General features: G+C 38.6%; 1 protein-coding gene across 1 annotated transcript; it reads left to right on the forward strand.

Annotated features, from left to right (window-relative positions):
- Positions 1 to 403: 403 nt before the first annotated feature.
- LOC127456348 (extracellular calcium-sensing receptor-like) lies at positions 404 to 5,391 on the forward strand. The gene is made up of 6 exons (XM_051724794.1): positions 404 to 609; positions 1,050 to 1,341; positions 1,873 to 2,691; positions 2,817 to 3,047; positions 3,313 to 3,436; positions 4,268 to 5,391. The coding sequence occupies exons 1-6, from the start codon at positions 404 to 406 to the stop codon at positions 5,164 to 5,166; spliced, it is 2,571 nt and encodes an 856-aa protein (XP_051580754.1). The 3' UTR covers positions 5,167 to 5,391.
- The last annotated feature ends 7,544 nt before the right edge of the window (positions 5,392 to 12,935 follow it).

Raw genomic sequence — 12,935 nt, forward strand, 5'->3', positions numbered from 1 at the left:
CAAAAATGGCTCTGAGAGCACACAATCACCTTTCATAACACAAAATAATTGTATTTTAATGCTAACTTTTTATCTGTATAATATATGTTGCTGTTATCTTTTTAACTGGTGGTGAATAAATATACATTTTCATGATGAGAATAGGTTAAAGTATAGGTCTTTCTCTGCTCTAATGCTCTCATCTGCATAATGCCTTAAACAGCACTTTCTTAAGAATTCTCAAAGTAGTTGTTTTGGGCTCTAGGAAAATCACTCTCAACAAGGGCTTTCTGCAGTTATCTCCCCACTCACCTGTTGCACGTTCTTTTGCCCCAGGCAACTTAAAGTCTACAAAAGGAGGGGATCCTACAACTCTTCTTTGCATGGATGGGTTATCTCACTCTGTAAGGTGATGGGTTTAATTATGTGGTTGTGGGTGGTAGGATTCATTGCTGAGACAGTCAGAGTGTGGGGTGCAGGTCTGTCCTGTGGTCTGCGGCGCATATCTGTCTCAGAGAGTCTGTACAAAGAGGGAGATGTGATAATTGGTGGTCTATTTCCTGTACACACTGAAGCACCAGAGCCTGAACATGCTTACAATCAAATGCAGCGTGGAGCTCGCTGCCAAGGGTGTGTATATTTTGAGCATTTAAAATGTACAAAAAGACAGTTGTGGAGCAAATGTTTAGGCATCTGAAATGTCATGTGTTTGTACAGGCCATTGCTTTGAAATTGAGTATTTAAACATACTGAGCAGTTGTTATGGAGCTATGTCTACTCAACCTTTAAAGCATAATGTAACCTAATGTAGTCAGGTTAAATCTGTAATAAATTGAATTTTGAATAAAAGTAACTGAATAAAATCAGTTAAATTAAATATAATCACATGGAGCATATTTTTTAGATTATCTGACAAAGCATTTTTACAGTGTATTCTTTGACATAATAGGCTTATCAGTTTGAGATAAAGTCCCTCTTTATACAGCAGGTTATTACTAAAGTGCATCAATTATCCAATTCCTTCTAAAATTATTGCAGCAGTTCTCTCTATATTTTACTTTCTCATTCAGAGTTGACCTTCGTTCATACCGCTGGCTCAAAGCTATGATCTTCACAGTGGAGGAGATTAATCGGGACCCTGTCCTGCTTCCAAATGTTACTCTGGGGTATCTTGTAGCTGACACCTGCCTTGCAGAGGGCACGACCCTGAGTGCTGCTTTAGCTCTGGTAGCAGGGCAGGAGGAGACAGTGTCGGGAGCAGAGTGCAACGGGGCCCCAATGGTGCCTGTCATTATTGGAGACGCCCGTTCCTCGGCCTCAATAGTGGTGGCTGACACACTTGGAGTGTTTGATATTCCCATGGTATAATGAATTAACCCCTGAATTTTCCCCTTAAATGTGTTTTTAGGAAGCCACAGGTTATAAAAATTATGATTATATGCATATTTTATTTTGGGAATTTTAGAAAAGTATTGCAACATTGCAACGGTGGGCTTTCAAGGTTTTCAAAAGCTTTCAACATTTTACCACAAATATTATTTAAAACATAATTTGTGGTAGTTCCTGTATGGTGTTCTGTTAATAACATTAAAATTTCTTGACTGCTAAAGCCCACTGTTGCATTTCTGCAACATTCAGAGAAGTTTAAAGTCTCATTTTACACAGTTTTATATTTTATGAAATGTTGTCTTTTCTATCACTAAATATGTTAATTGTGATGTTTATCAAACAAGTGTTGAAATTTTGCAAGAGTGCAAAAATAGTGTTCTGTATTTAACAACTGAAATTGGTCCTTTTGCATTTTTATGTATTTATTTTCCGAGCAAAACTTAAGATTTACAATTTCAGTAAAATGCTTCCCTTTACATTTTCCCCCATCTCTTGTCTTCCCAGGTGAGTTACTTTGCCTCTTGTGCTTGTCTCAGTGACAGTCGCAGATTTCACACATTCATGCGCACTGTTCCCAGTGATGCCTTCCAGGCCAAGGCCATGGCCCGCCTGTTGCGCCTGCTGTACTGGACATGGGTGGGTGTAGTTGCAGGAGATGATGAATATGGCAAAAGCGGCGTGCAGCTTCTCTTGAAAGAGCTGGAGGGTACAGGGGTCTGTGTGGACTACCTGGAATTCATCCCTAAGTCACATTCACAAAGCAGAATCAGATGGATTGTGGAGAGGATTCAGACTTCCACAGCTCATGTGGTGGTAACCTTTGCCATTGCCCCAGATATGGAAGTCCTATTCAAGGAAGTTATTGTGCAGAATGTGACCAACAGGCAGTGGATAGCCACAGAGGCTTGGAGCACTTCCATTCAGTCCTTCGACTCAAAGAGCATTCCTCTCCTAGCTGGTACCATTGGCTTTGCATTGCGCAGGGCTGATATTCAGGGTCTTGGCGCTTTTCTTGCCCAGCTGAGCCCTGTGAGGCAGCCAAATGAGCCATTCGTTAAAGATGTATGGGAAGAAATTTTTGGTTGCATGCTGGAGCAGGACTGGCAGCCTTCCTTTAAAAAACCAAAGTGCACAGGCTCCGAGGATGTGGAGAAACACGGGCGCATCTACACAGATGTCTCACAGCTGAGAGTCACTTACAATGTGTATAAGGCTGTATATGCTATTGCCAATGCTATTCAGAACATGATGGACTGTCAGCCGGGTAGAGGGCCATTTGAAAATGGAAAATGTCCTGATGTGACCAAAATAAAGCCCAGACAGGTACAGCAGGGAGAAGGAAATATGCATTTTTTTTTTTCTAACACATACTGTAATCAAAGGTTTATTTTTTTATTTTTTGTATAATTACGGCATATGTACTTTTGTCTTTATTTTTTCTTGAGCAGCTTTGGCACTACTTAAATGCAGTAAATTTCACAACACCAGTGGGAGAACTGATCTATTTTGAAGATAATGGAGAGCCATCTGCCTCTTATGACATTATGAACTGGCATGTAGATAAAAGCGGAGCAGTGAATTTTGTCCAGGTGGGACAGTTTGATGCAGCCAAAGGACCAGGCCAGGAGTTGAACATAAACCTTGAGCAAGTGGTTTGGGGAGGGGGCTGGACTAACCTGGTAAGAGTCACACTGCACAAAAAATAAATTATCTAGACACACTGTTCCTCTGTTATTATTGTGTTATTCTTATTCTGATCTCTGAGGAACCTAAAGGGCTCTCTTTCCATGTAGAAATAAAGGGGGAAACGAATCAACAGGCAATACATAAAAGAAGTTACTTGCTTTGGTCTCACTCTTGTATTCTATATTCTGAATTAAAATATTAATCTGTAAGTTTGTGTGTACATATGTTTGTTACCATGTGCATCTTCCTCTAAATCAGGTGCCGGTGTCTGTGTGCAGTGCGAGCTGTCCTGCAGGCACTAGAAAGGCTGTACAGAAAGGAAAACCAGTCTGCTGTTTCGACTGCCTCTCTTGTGCAACAGGGGAAATAAGTAATGTGACAGGTATTAAAACACATTGTAAAAGCACTTTTTTATATAATTAAGAAATATATATATATATATATATATATATATATATACACACACACACACACACTATCGGTCAAAAGTTTTGAAACACTTACTCATTCTTTATTATAATTTTGTTTTTCACATTTTAGAATAATAGTAAAGTCATCAAAACTATGGAATAAAATAAATGGAACTATGGGAATTATGTTGTAACTAAACAAAATCCAAAATAAATCAAAACTGTGTTATATTTTAGCATCTTCAAAGTAGTCACTCTTTGCCTAGAATTTTCAGACATGTACTCTTGACATTTTCTCAACCAACTTCTTGAGGTATCACCCTGGGATGCTTTTTAAACAGTATTGAAGGAGTTCCCTTCTATATGTTGGGCACTTATTGGCTGCTTTTCTTTATTATTTGGTCCAAGTCATCAATTTCAAAAACTTTTTTTTTAAATTACATTTTAGATTTATAATGAAATAAATTAATATGGTGGCACAATTATATTTTTGTCTACAAAACTAATTTCAAACATTTAAGCATACACCTTCAGTCAAGTGTTTCAAAACTTTTGACCGGTTGTGTGTGTGTGTGTGTGTGTGTGTGTGTGTGTGTGTGTATATATATATATTTCTTTTTTTTTTTTTTCAAGGTTTAACACACTTGTCACCAAAAAAAAATAAAATAATAATAATTATTATTATTTAAAACCCACCCTATCCATGTGCCATATCTTCACCTATGCCATAACATTACAGACTCTTTAGAGTGTATAAAATGTAAAATGTGTCATATCTCCATTTGTGCCATTATATTCCTTAGACTCTTCAGAGTGTATGAAATGTCCAGAGCGGTTCTGGTCAAACATTGAGAGGACAAGGTGCATTCCTAAGGTTGTGGAGTTTCTGTCCTTGCAAGATACCATGGGAATTGTGCTTACAGTCTTATCTGTCACTGGGGCAACACTGACCACAACTGTTCTGGCTGCTTTTTTCCGTCACCGTGACACACCCCTCGTGCGAGCCAACAACTCAGAGCTGAGCTTCCTGCTGTTGGTATCACTCACACTCTGCTTCCTGTGTGCACTAGTTTTCATTGGCCGGCCTGCACCGTGGAACTGCATGCTACGTCACACCCTGTTTGGAGTGAGCTTTGTGATCTGCATCGCCTGTGTCCTCAGTAAGACTGTGGTGGTACTGGTGGCTTTTCGGGCCACTCTGCCTGGATCAAACCTGATGCAATACTTTGGACCTATCCAGCAGAGGGCAGGAATCTTATTTTGCACACTGGTTCAAGTTGTCATATGTTTGCTGTGGCTCTTGATGGCTCCTCCTCTGCCCACAGAAAGTTCAGGAGGTGAGCTTGGTGCCCGGGTGATCTTGCAGTGCACTGTCGGATCAGTAGTGGGGTTTGTACTGGTGCTGGGCTACATTGGCCTGCTAGCAGTGGTCTGCTTCTTGTTGGCTTTCCTTGCTCGGAAGCTCCCAGACAATTTCAATGAGGCTAAATTCATTACTTTCAGCATGCTGATCTTCTGTGCTGTGTGGATTGCATTTGTTCCCGCATACGTCAGCTCACCAGGGAAGTACACGGTAGCTGTGGAGATTTTCGCCATTCTAGCCTCCAGTTACGGCATGCTGCTGTGTATTTTCACTCCAAAGTGTTACATAATTTTGCTTAGACCTGAAAAAAATACAAAAAAGAACATGATGGCCAGATAGGGGTAAAAAAAATAAAAAGTACGACCTTTGTGAGAAGATTGTTGTTTCATGAGGGCATTTTCTATCGTTATGTAGAAACACCAAGTTCTGGTGAATTAATCAGTTTAAGTTCATATAAATGTATTAGTTTATTACAAATACTAAGACAATACCATAGACAGTCGTGCTATGTTCCCTCTAAATGTGATGGATGTTTTGTGTCTGTAATGTTTATTTTGATGTACTGTGTGTAACAGTAAAAAATAAAATATTTTTTTTTACTTGAAATAAAATAAAAATAATAATAATAAAAAAAATCCTGATTTCCAAGTTTTATCCCTGACCCTGCCTAACCATCACAATGTGTGCTGAAGAGGAAACACCAAGGCCCATTGCCAATGTTTCATGGGCTCATCAAATATCCCACTTTGCTGTCCCACAAACCCACAATCCAAAACAAATCCTTCTGTTTAGCTGTCCCTGGCTGACATGGATTCCACAATGAAGTGTCTCCACAGTGTCTCTCCTCTCTTCAGATATATCCAGGGTTGGGAAGGTTACTTTTGAAATGTATTCCACTACAGATTACAGAATACATGCTGTAAAATGTAATTTGTAACATATTCTGTTAGATTACTCAAGGTCAGTAACGTATTCTAAATACTTTGGATTACTTCTTCAACACTGGTAGATTTGTTTTTTTTTTTTCACTTGTTTTGACTATAAAAACTCTGCCAGTACAGTAAGACAAAATACACATGCTAAAAATACATCCTCTGAAAAACCTAAATATCTTATACAGTATTGTTTCTAAAATTAGATGAATCTAATTGATCTTGTTTTAAGGATTTTTAGATATTTTTACAGGAAAACAATACAAAAATGATCAAGAATATGATTTTTGCCCTAATATCAAAAGTCTTACTAGAAAAAAATTAATTATGATCCAATGTGAATTTTCTTGATTAAAAAAAAATATGATCGTGCCTGGTAACGTACATGTAAAATGGCTAGAAATAGCATTTTAGCTTAGCGTAAAGCTGACAATTTACACAAAGTTTATTTCTATTTCTTCTGCTCCAGACTTACTTCAAACTTACTTCTCTGTCTACTTGTATGAATGTGACATCATAAGAAAGTGTTTCACCGCTGTTCAAATGCACTTTGGATCGCATCATTTATATGTATAAATGTTTTCCATCTGAAAGGACTAAATATTAAATGAAACAAATAACAATAAAATGCAAAGTAATCTCTTCAGTTATCAAAATACTTTTTGAATGTAACTGTATTCTAATTACCAATGATTTAAATTGTAACTGTAGTGGAATACAGTTACTTATATTTTGTATTTTAAATACGTAATCCCGTTACATGTATTTCGTTACACCCCAACCCTGCATATATCTCGGTTATCAGGAGTCACTCTGGCCAAGAAAGTCTCACAGTTATTAACAACTGTGTCAAGCTGAACAAAGCCCCTGCAAGTCATCCTGAATTATCCCATTGTGGCGACTGGGTTCCATATGTCTGATACCAGATAGTGAAGGTGGGAGAGAGAGACATCCATACCACATCTTCACTGTAGACTGGGTCTGTACAAGGTTGAGAAGATTAAAAAAAACAGAAAATATCTAGAAATAAATGGAGAAAGGTCTTCTCTGAGTAAAGCACACAGGGAATTATTAGTGAGTTATTATGAAATCAACAGGAATTATTCATAACAGTGAACGAAATGTTGTTTTAAATACAGTGCATCCGGAAAGTATTCACAGTGCTTCACTTTTTTCCACATTTTGTTATGTTACAGCCTTATTCTAAAATGGATTAAATTCATTATTTTCCTCAATTCTACAAACAATACCCCATAATGACAACGTGAAAGAAGTTTGTTTGAAATCTTTGCAAATTTATAAAAAAAAAAAAAAAAAAAAAAATCACATGTACATAAGTATTCACAGCCTTTGCTCAATACTTTGTTGAAGCACCTTTGGCACCAATTACAGCCTCAAGTCTTTTTGAGTATGATGCTACAAGCTTGGCACACCTATTTTTGGGCAGTTTCTCCCATTCTTCTTTGCAGGACCTCTCAAGCTCCATCAGGTTGGATGTGGAGCGTCAATGCACAGCCATTTTCAGATCTCTCCAGAGATGTTCAATCGGGTTCAAGTCTGGGCTCTGGCTGGGCCACTCAAGGACATTCACAGAGTTGTCCCGGAGCCACTCCTTTGTTATCTTGACTGTGTGCTTGGGGTCGTTGTCCTGTTGGAAGATGAACCTTCACCCCAGTCTGAGGTCCAGAGCGCTCTGGAGCAGGTTTTCATCAAGGATGTCTCTGTACATTGCTGCATTCATCTTTCCCTCGATCCTGACTAGTCTCCCAGTTCCTGCCGCTGAAAAACATCCCAACAGCATGATGCTGCCACCACCATGCTTCACTGTAGGGATGGTATTGGCCAGGTGATGAGCAGTGCCTGGTTTCCTCCAGACATGACGCTTGCCATTCAGGCCAAAGAGTTCAATCTTTGTTTCTCATGGTCTGAGAGTCCTTCAGGTGCCTTTTGAACTCCAGGTTGGCTGTCATGTGCCTTTTACTGAGGAGTGGCTTCCGTTTGGCCACTCTACCATACAGGCCTGATTGGTGGAGTGCTGCAGAGATGGTTGTTCTACTGGAAGGTTCTCCTCTCTCCACAGAGAAATGCTGGAGCTCTGTCAGAGTGACCATCGGGTTCTTGGTCACCTCCCTGACTAAGGTCCTTCTCCCCCGATCGCTCAGTTTGGCCAGGCAGCCAGCTCTAGGAAGAGTCCTGGTGGTTCTAAACTTCTTCCATTTACAGATGATGGAGGCCACTGTGCTCATTGGGACCTTCAAAGCTGCAGAAATTTTTCTGTACCCTTCCCCAGATCTGTGCCTCGATACAATCCTGTCTCAGAGGTCTACAGACAATTCCTTGGACTTCATGGCTTGGTTTGTGCTCTGACATGCACTGTTAACTGTGGGACCTTATATAAACAGGTGTGTGCCTTTCCAAATCATGTCCAATCAACTGAATTTACCACAGGTGGACTCCAATCAAGTTGTAGAAACATCTCAAGGATGATCAGTGGAAACAGGATGCACCTGAGTTCAAGTTTGAGTGTCATGGCAAAGGCTGTGAATACTTATGTACATGTGATTTTTTTCGTTTTTTATTTTTTAATAAATTTGCAAAGATTTCAAACAAACTTCTTTCACGTTGTCATTATGGGGTATTGTTTGTAAATTTTGAGGAAAATAATTAATTTAATCCATTTTGGAATAAGGCTGTAACATAACAAAATGTGGAAAAAGTGAAGCGCTGTGAATACTTTCCGGATGCACTTTTTTTGTGAGACAATAATAGTTACAAGCAATTTGCCTTGGATCATTTACAGGTAGAACAATCATCTTAAAAGGAATAGTTCATCCAAAAATGAGAAATTCTCTCATTATTTACTCACCTTATGTCATAGCAGTCCCATCTTAATTTCACCACACACAAAGATGGAATTTTTGAAAGGAGAAATAGAATCGCATTTTGTCCAAAATATTTGAACTTTCACAATCATGTTGGCTTACAACACACACGAGGACCAAAGATGCAACAAGGTGCCATTTTTTTTTTATATGAATGTGATTACAAATCAGATTTGAACTTCGGCACAAGGAAAGATTATTAGTGAATAATTACTTAAATTGAATAATTTGAATATAGCACAAGTTGTATGGACTACTTATATGGTGCTTTTATGGTGACTAATAGCTTTTTGTATGTAAATGTGCTGTGTTAAGATTCTTTATACTTTTTCATTTTGCAGTCCACAAAAGAAAAAAAAAAAACAGAGAGAGAAAAAAACAACATGTTGATGGAATTTTAATTTTTGGTACTTGTTTTTGGATTCATTTCCATTGCAGACTCTAGTGAGAGTTCATATACAGTGGACAGCAGAGCTGTTGTTATAATTATATAGGAGGCAATACGCTGCCCACATACAGGTGCATCTCAATAAATTAGAATGTCGTGGAAAAGTTCATTTATTTCAGTAATTCAACTCAAATTGTGAAACTCGTGTATTAAATAAATTAAATTCACACAGACTGAAGTAGTTTAAGTCTTTGGTTCTTTTAATTGTGATGATTTTGGCTCACATTTAACAAAAACCCACCAATTCACTATCTCAAAAAATTAGAATATGGTGACATGCCAATCAGCTAATCAACTCAAAACACCTGCAAAGGTTTCCTGAGCCTTCAAAATGGTCTCTCAGTTTGGTTCACTAGGCTACACAATCATGGGGAAGACTGCTGATCTGACAGTTGTCCAGAAGACAATCATTGACACCCTTCACAAGGAGGGTAAGCCACAAACATTCATTGCCAAAGAAGCTGGCTGTTCACAGAGTGCTGTATCCAAGCATGTTAACAGAAAGTTGAGTGGAAGGAAAAAGTGTGGAAGAAAAAGATGCACAACCAACCGAGAGAACCGCAGCCTTATGAGGATTGTCAAGCAAAATCGATTCAAGAATTTGGGTGAACTTCACAAGGAATGGACTGAGCTGGGGTCAAGGCATCAAGAGCCACCACACACAGACGTGTCAAGGAATTTGGCTACAGTTGTCGTACTCCTCTTGTTAAGCCACTCCTGAACCACAGACAATGTCAGAGGCGTCTTACCTGGGCTAAGGAGAAGAAGAACTGGACTGTTGCCCAGTGGTCCAAAGTCCTCTTTTCAGATGAGAGCAAGTTTTGTATTTCATTTGGAAACCAAGGTCCTAGAGTCTGGAGGAAGGGTGGAGAAGCTCATAGCCCAAGTTGCTTGAAGTCCAGTGTTAAGATTCCACAGTCTGTGATGATTTGGGGTGCAATGTCATCTGCTGGTGTTGGTCCATTGTGGTTTTTGAAAACCAAAGTCACTGCACCCGTTTACCAAGACATTTTGGAGCACTTCATGCTTCCTTCTGCTGACCAGCTTTTTAAAGATGCTGATTTCATTTTCCAGCAGGATTTGGCACCTGCTCACACTGCAAAAGCACCAAAAGTTGGTTAAATGACCATGGTGTTGGTGTGCTTGACTGGCCAGCAAACTCACCAGACCTGAACCCCATAGAGAATCTATGGGGTATTGTCAAGAGGAAAATGAGAAACAAGAGACCAAAAAATGCAGATGAGCTGAAGGCCACTGTCAAAGAAACCTGGGCTTCCATACCACCTCAGCAGTGCCACAAACTGATCACCTCCATGCCACGCCGAATTGAGGCAGTAATTAAAGCAAAAGGAGCCCCTACCAAGTATTGAGTACATATACAGTAAATGAACATACTTTCCAGAAGGCCAACAATTCACTAAAAATGTTTTTTTTATTGGTCTTATGATGTATTCTAATTTTTTGAGATAGCGAATTGGTGGGTTTTTGTTAAATGTGAGCCAAAATCATCACAATTAAAAGAACCAAAGACTTAAACTACTTCAGTCTGTGTGCATTGAATTTATTTAATACACGAGTTTCACAATTTGAGTTGAATTACTGAAATAAATGAACTTTTCCACTACATTCTAATTTATTGAGATGCACCTGTATGGCCAGAATGTACAGCTGTTGTAGAGACTGCAACCACAAACCTGTAAACAATATATTAACAATCCAGTAATGTCCTATATGTCAGTAATTTTCCTTTTCACAAGAGAGAGAGAAAAATAAATAAATAAAAACGAGCAAGATGAAGATGTGCAAAATGATGCAAAGTGGATGCAAGGATTAGTATGCTTGAGGTAAAAATGTGTTAATACCACTCATTAGTGGAGCCAAAGCTCCAGAGCCCTGAGGCAATTTACAGTCATTTTCCAGCACATTAGATGTGTGAGGAAATGGATGCTGTGCTCTACCTCCTGTAGTTGACTGAGGCCATGCAGGCATGGGGCACATCACTGTGACGTTGATCATGCCGAGGAAAAATAAGCATAGAGAAACCTGAACTATGAATGTACAGGTGCTTTAGTGGACAGAAAATATTTGAAACAAGACAAGACAAATATTTTATGACATGAAAACCTGCTGTGTTTATTAAACTGAGATTGTTAATCTCCTTGTAAATGTATGTAATGTAATGGTTAATCTTATGTCTTGCATACACATTTTCTTGCACTTTATTATAAAACAGTACAAATATGCTGTTATGTAAAGCATACTACTATGATGAGAAGTGAAATTTGTACAGTCTGTCTGGTGGCATTTTTTTTTTCTCTCTGACTATGTACCATGTCAAGGAAATATGTTGGGTGCTGCAGTTTGTGGTAGTTTGTGTTTTTTTTTAGCTGGATATACTATAAGAACAGAGAGTTCTGGCAGCAGAATTATAGCAGGTGATTTAATTACTTCACATATAGAGAGGAAAAAAATAAAAAAATTTAAACTGCAAGAAATTAAACCTTTTCACCTCCATCTTAAATGGATACATTTTAATAAAAAACCCTGAGGGCAAATGTAAAATATTCTACATATGCAATCTTGCATCTGTTCTCCACATCAGGTTTTCTCATTTATCTGAAATGGAGGAAAAGGAAGTATTTACACAATTCATCTTCCCCAAGCAATGCACATTTGCTGAACACATGCTCAATGTTTTGGATAAACACTAAGAGTTCCATGTGCCAACTTTTACTGGACATACAGACATTTATTACTACAAATAGACTTTCTGGCAGAAATATCAGCACTCTTCTCAAACAGTCTAACTAGAGAGATCTGTTGTGCTTCACCACATGATACTGTTTATTATAAATGCTTCTATTTCAGTATTTATTTAAGAGGCACATATAGTGTCTCTGGTTCAACTGTCACTTCATCTTTATGCGCTACTGTGGTGGTTTACTGGAACACTAGTGCACTCTAATGGCCAAACAATATACTTTATCATCAGATTTATGTAGTTCATCCACCTCATAGAGAATCAACACATAATTTTTTTCCTTCTATCAAATACCTCCATAAACATAAAACACACATCAGTAAATGATAATGTTTTAAAGACTCAAATTTTAAAGCAAAGACATGACTGAGAGTGGTAAATCATTTTTGGGACATGAGATACTTTTTAGAATTCCTCTCAGGCATGAAAATAATGATGTAACATTTAGGAGCAAAAATGCACAGAAGTACCAGCAAGCCATGTTGTTACCAGGCAACATGGCTTTAAAGGCCATAAGCACCAATAAGGTCTTACTGAGGAGACAGGAGAGGCAGAGGGCAAAGTTCAAGCAAAAAGCAGTCCGTCTGAGAGAGCAGGCCCAGTGTGGTGGTTGGCCTGGGAAGGTTAGAGCACACATGAAGCAGGGAGTGAGAGACAGCAGCAACAGAAAGCTCAGTTCTGAGTTATTTGCATGGACCAGGGGCGTATCTCTATGATGGAAGAAGATTGCAGCCACTGTCATTGCAACAACAGCTCCCAGAATGGCTGTAGCTGCCAGGGCCATGACAAAAGCTTCTGAGTAGGATAGAAACTCAATATGTTTGGGGACACAATGGTTGCGATCCTTTAGGGCAGAGAACACATTCAGCCTGATCTAAACACAAAGACAGAAATTGACCATGTTGAAAGGCATCTCTGGGTATTACTTAACCACCCTTAAAATTCTAAAATCAGTGTGCCCACACTTTGTGACCAATGATTTTCATAACTTTTCCATGATCTTTCCATTAATTTATGATTGCTGGATAAGGACTTTAAAAATTGTTTTTTTAAATTGACTATGACTTTTATATAGACAGACTTGT

Source organism: Myxocyprinus asiaticus, chromosome 18, assembly GCF_019703515.2.
Source record: "Myxocyprinus asiaticus isolate MX2 ecotype Aquarium Trade chromosome 18, UBuf_Myxa_2, whole genome shotgun sequence".
NCBI lineage: Eukaryota > Metazoa > Chordata > Actinopteri > Cypriniformes > Catostomidae > Myxocyprinus > Myxocyprinus asiaticus.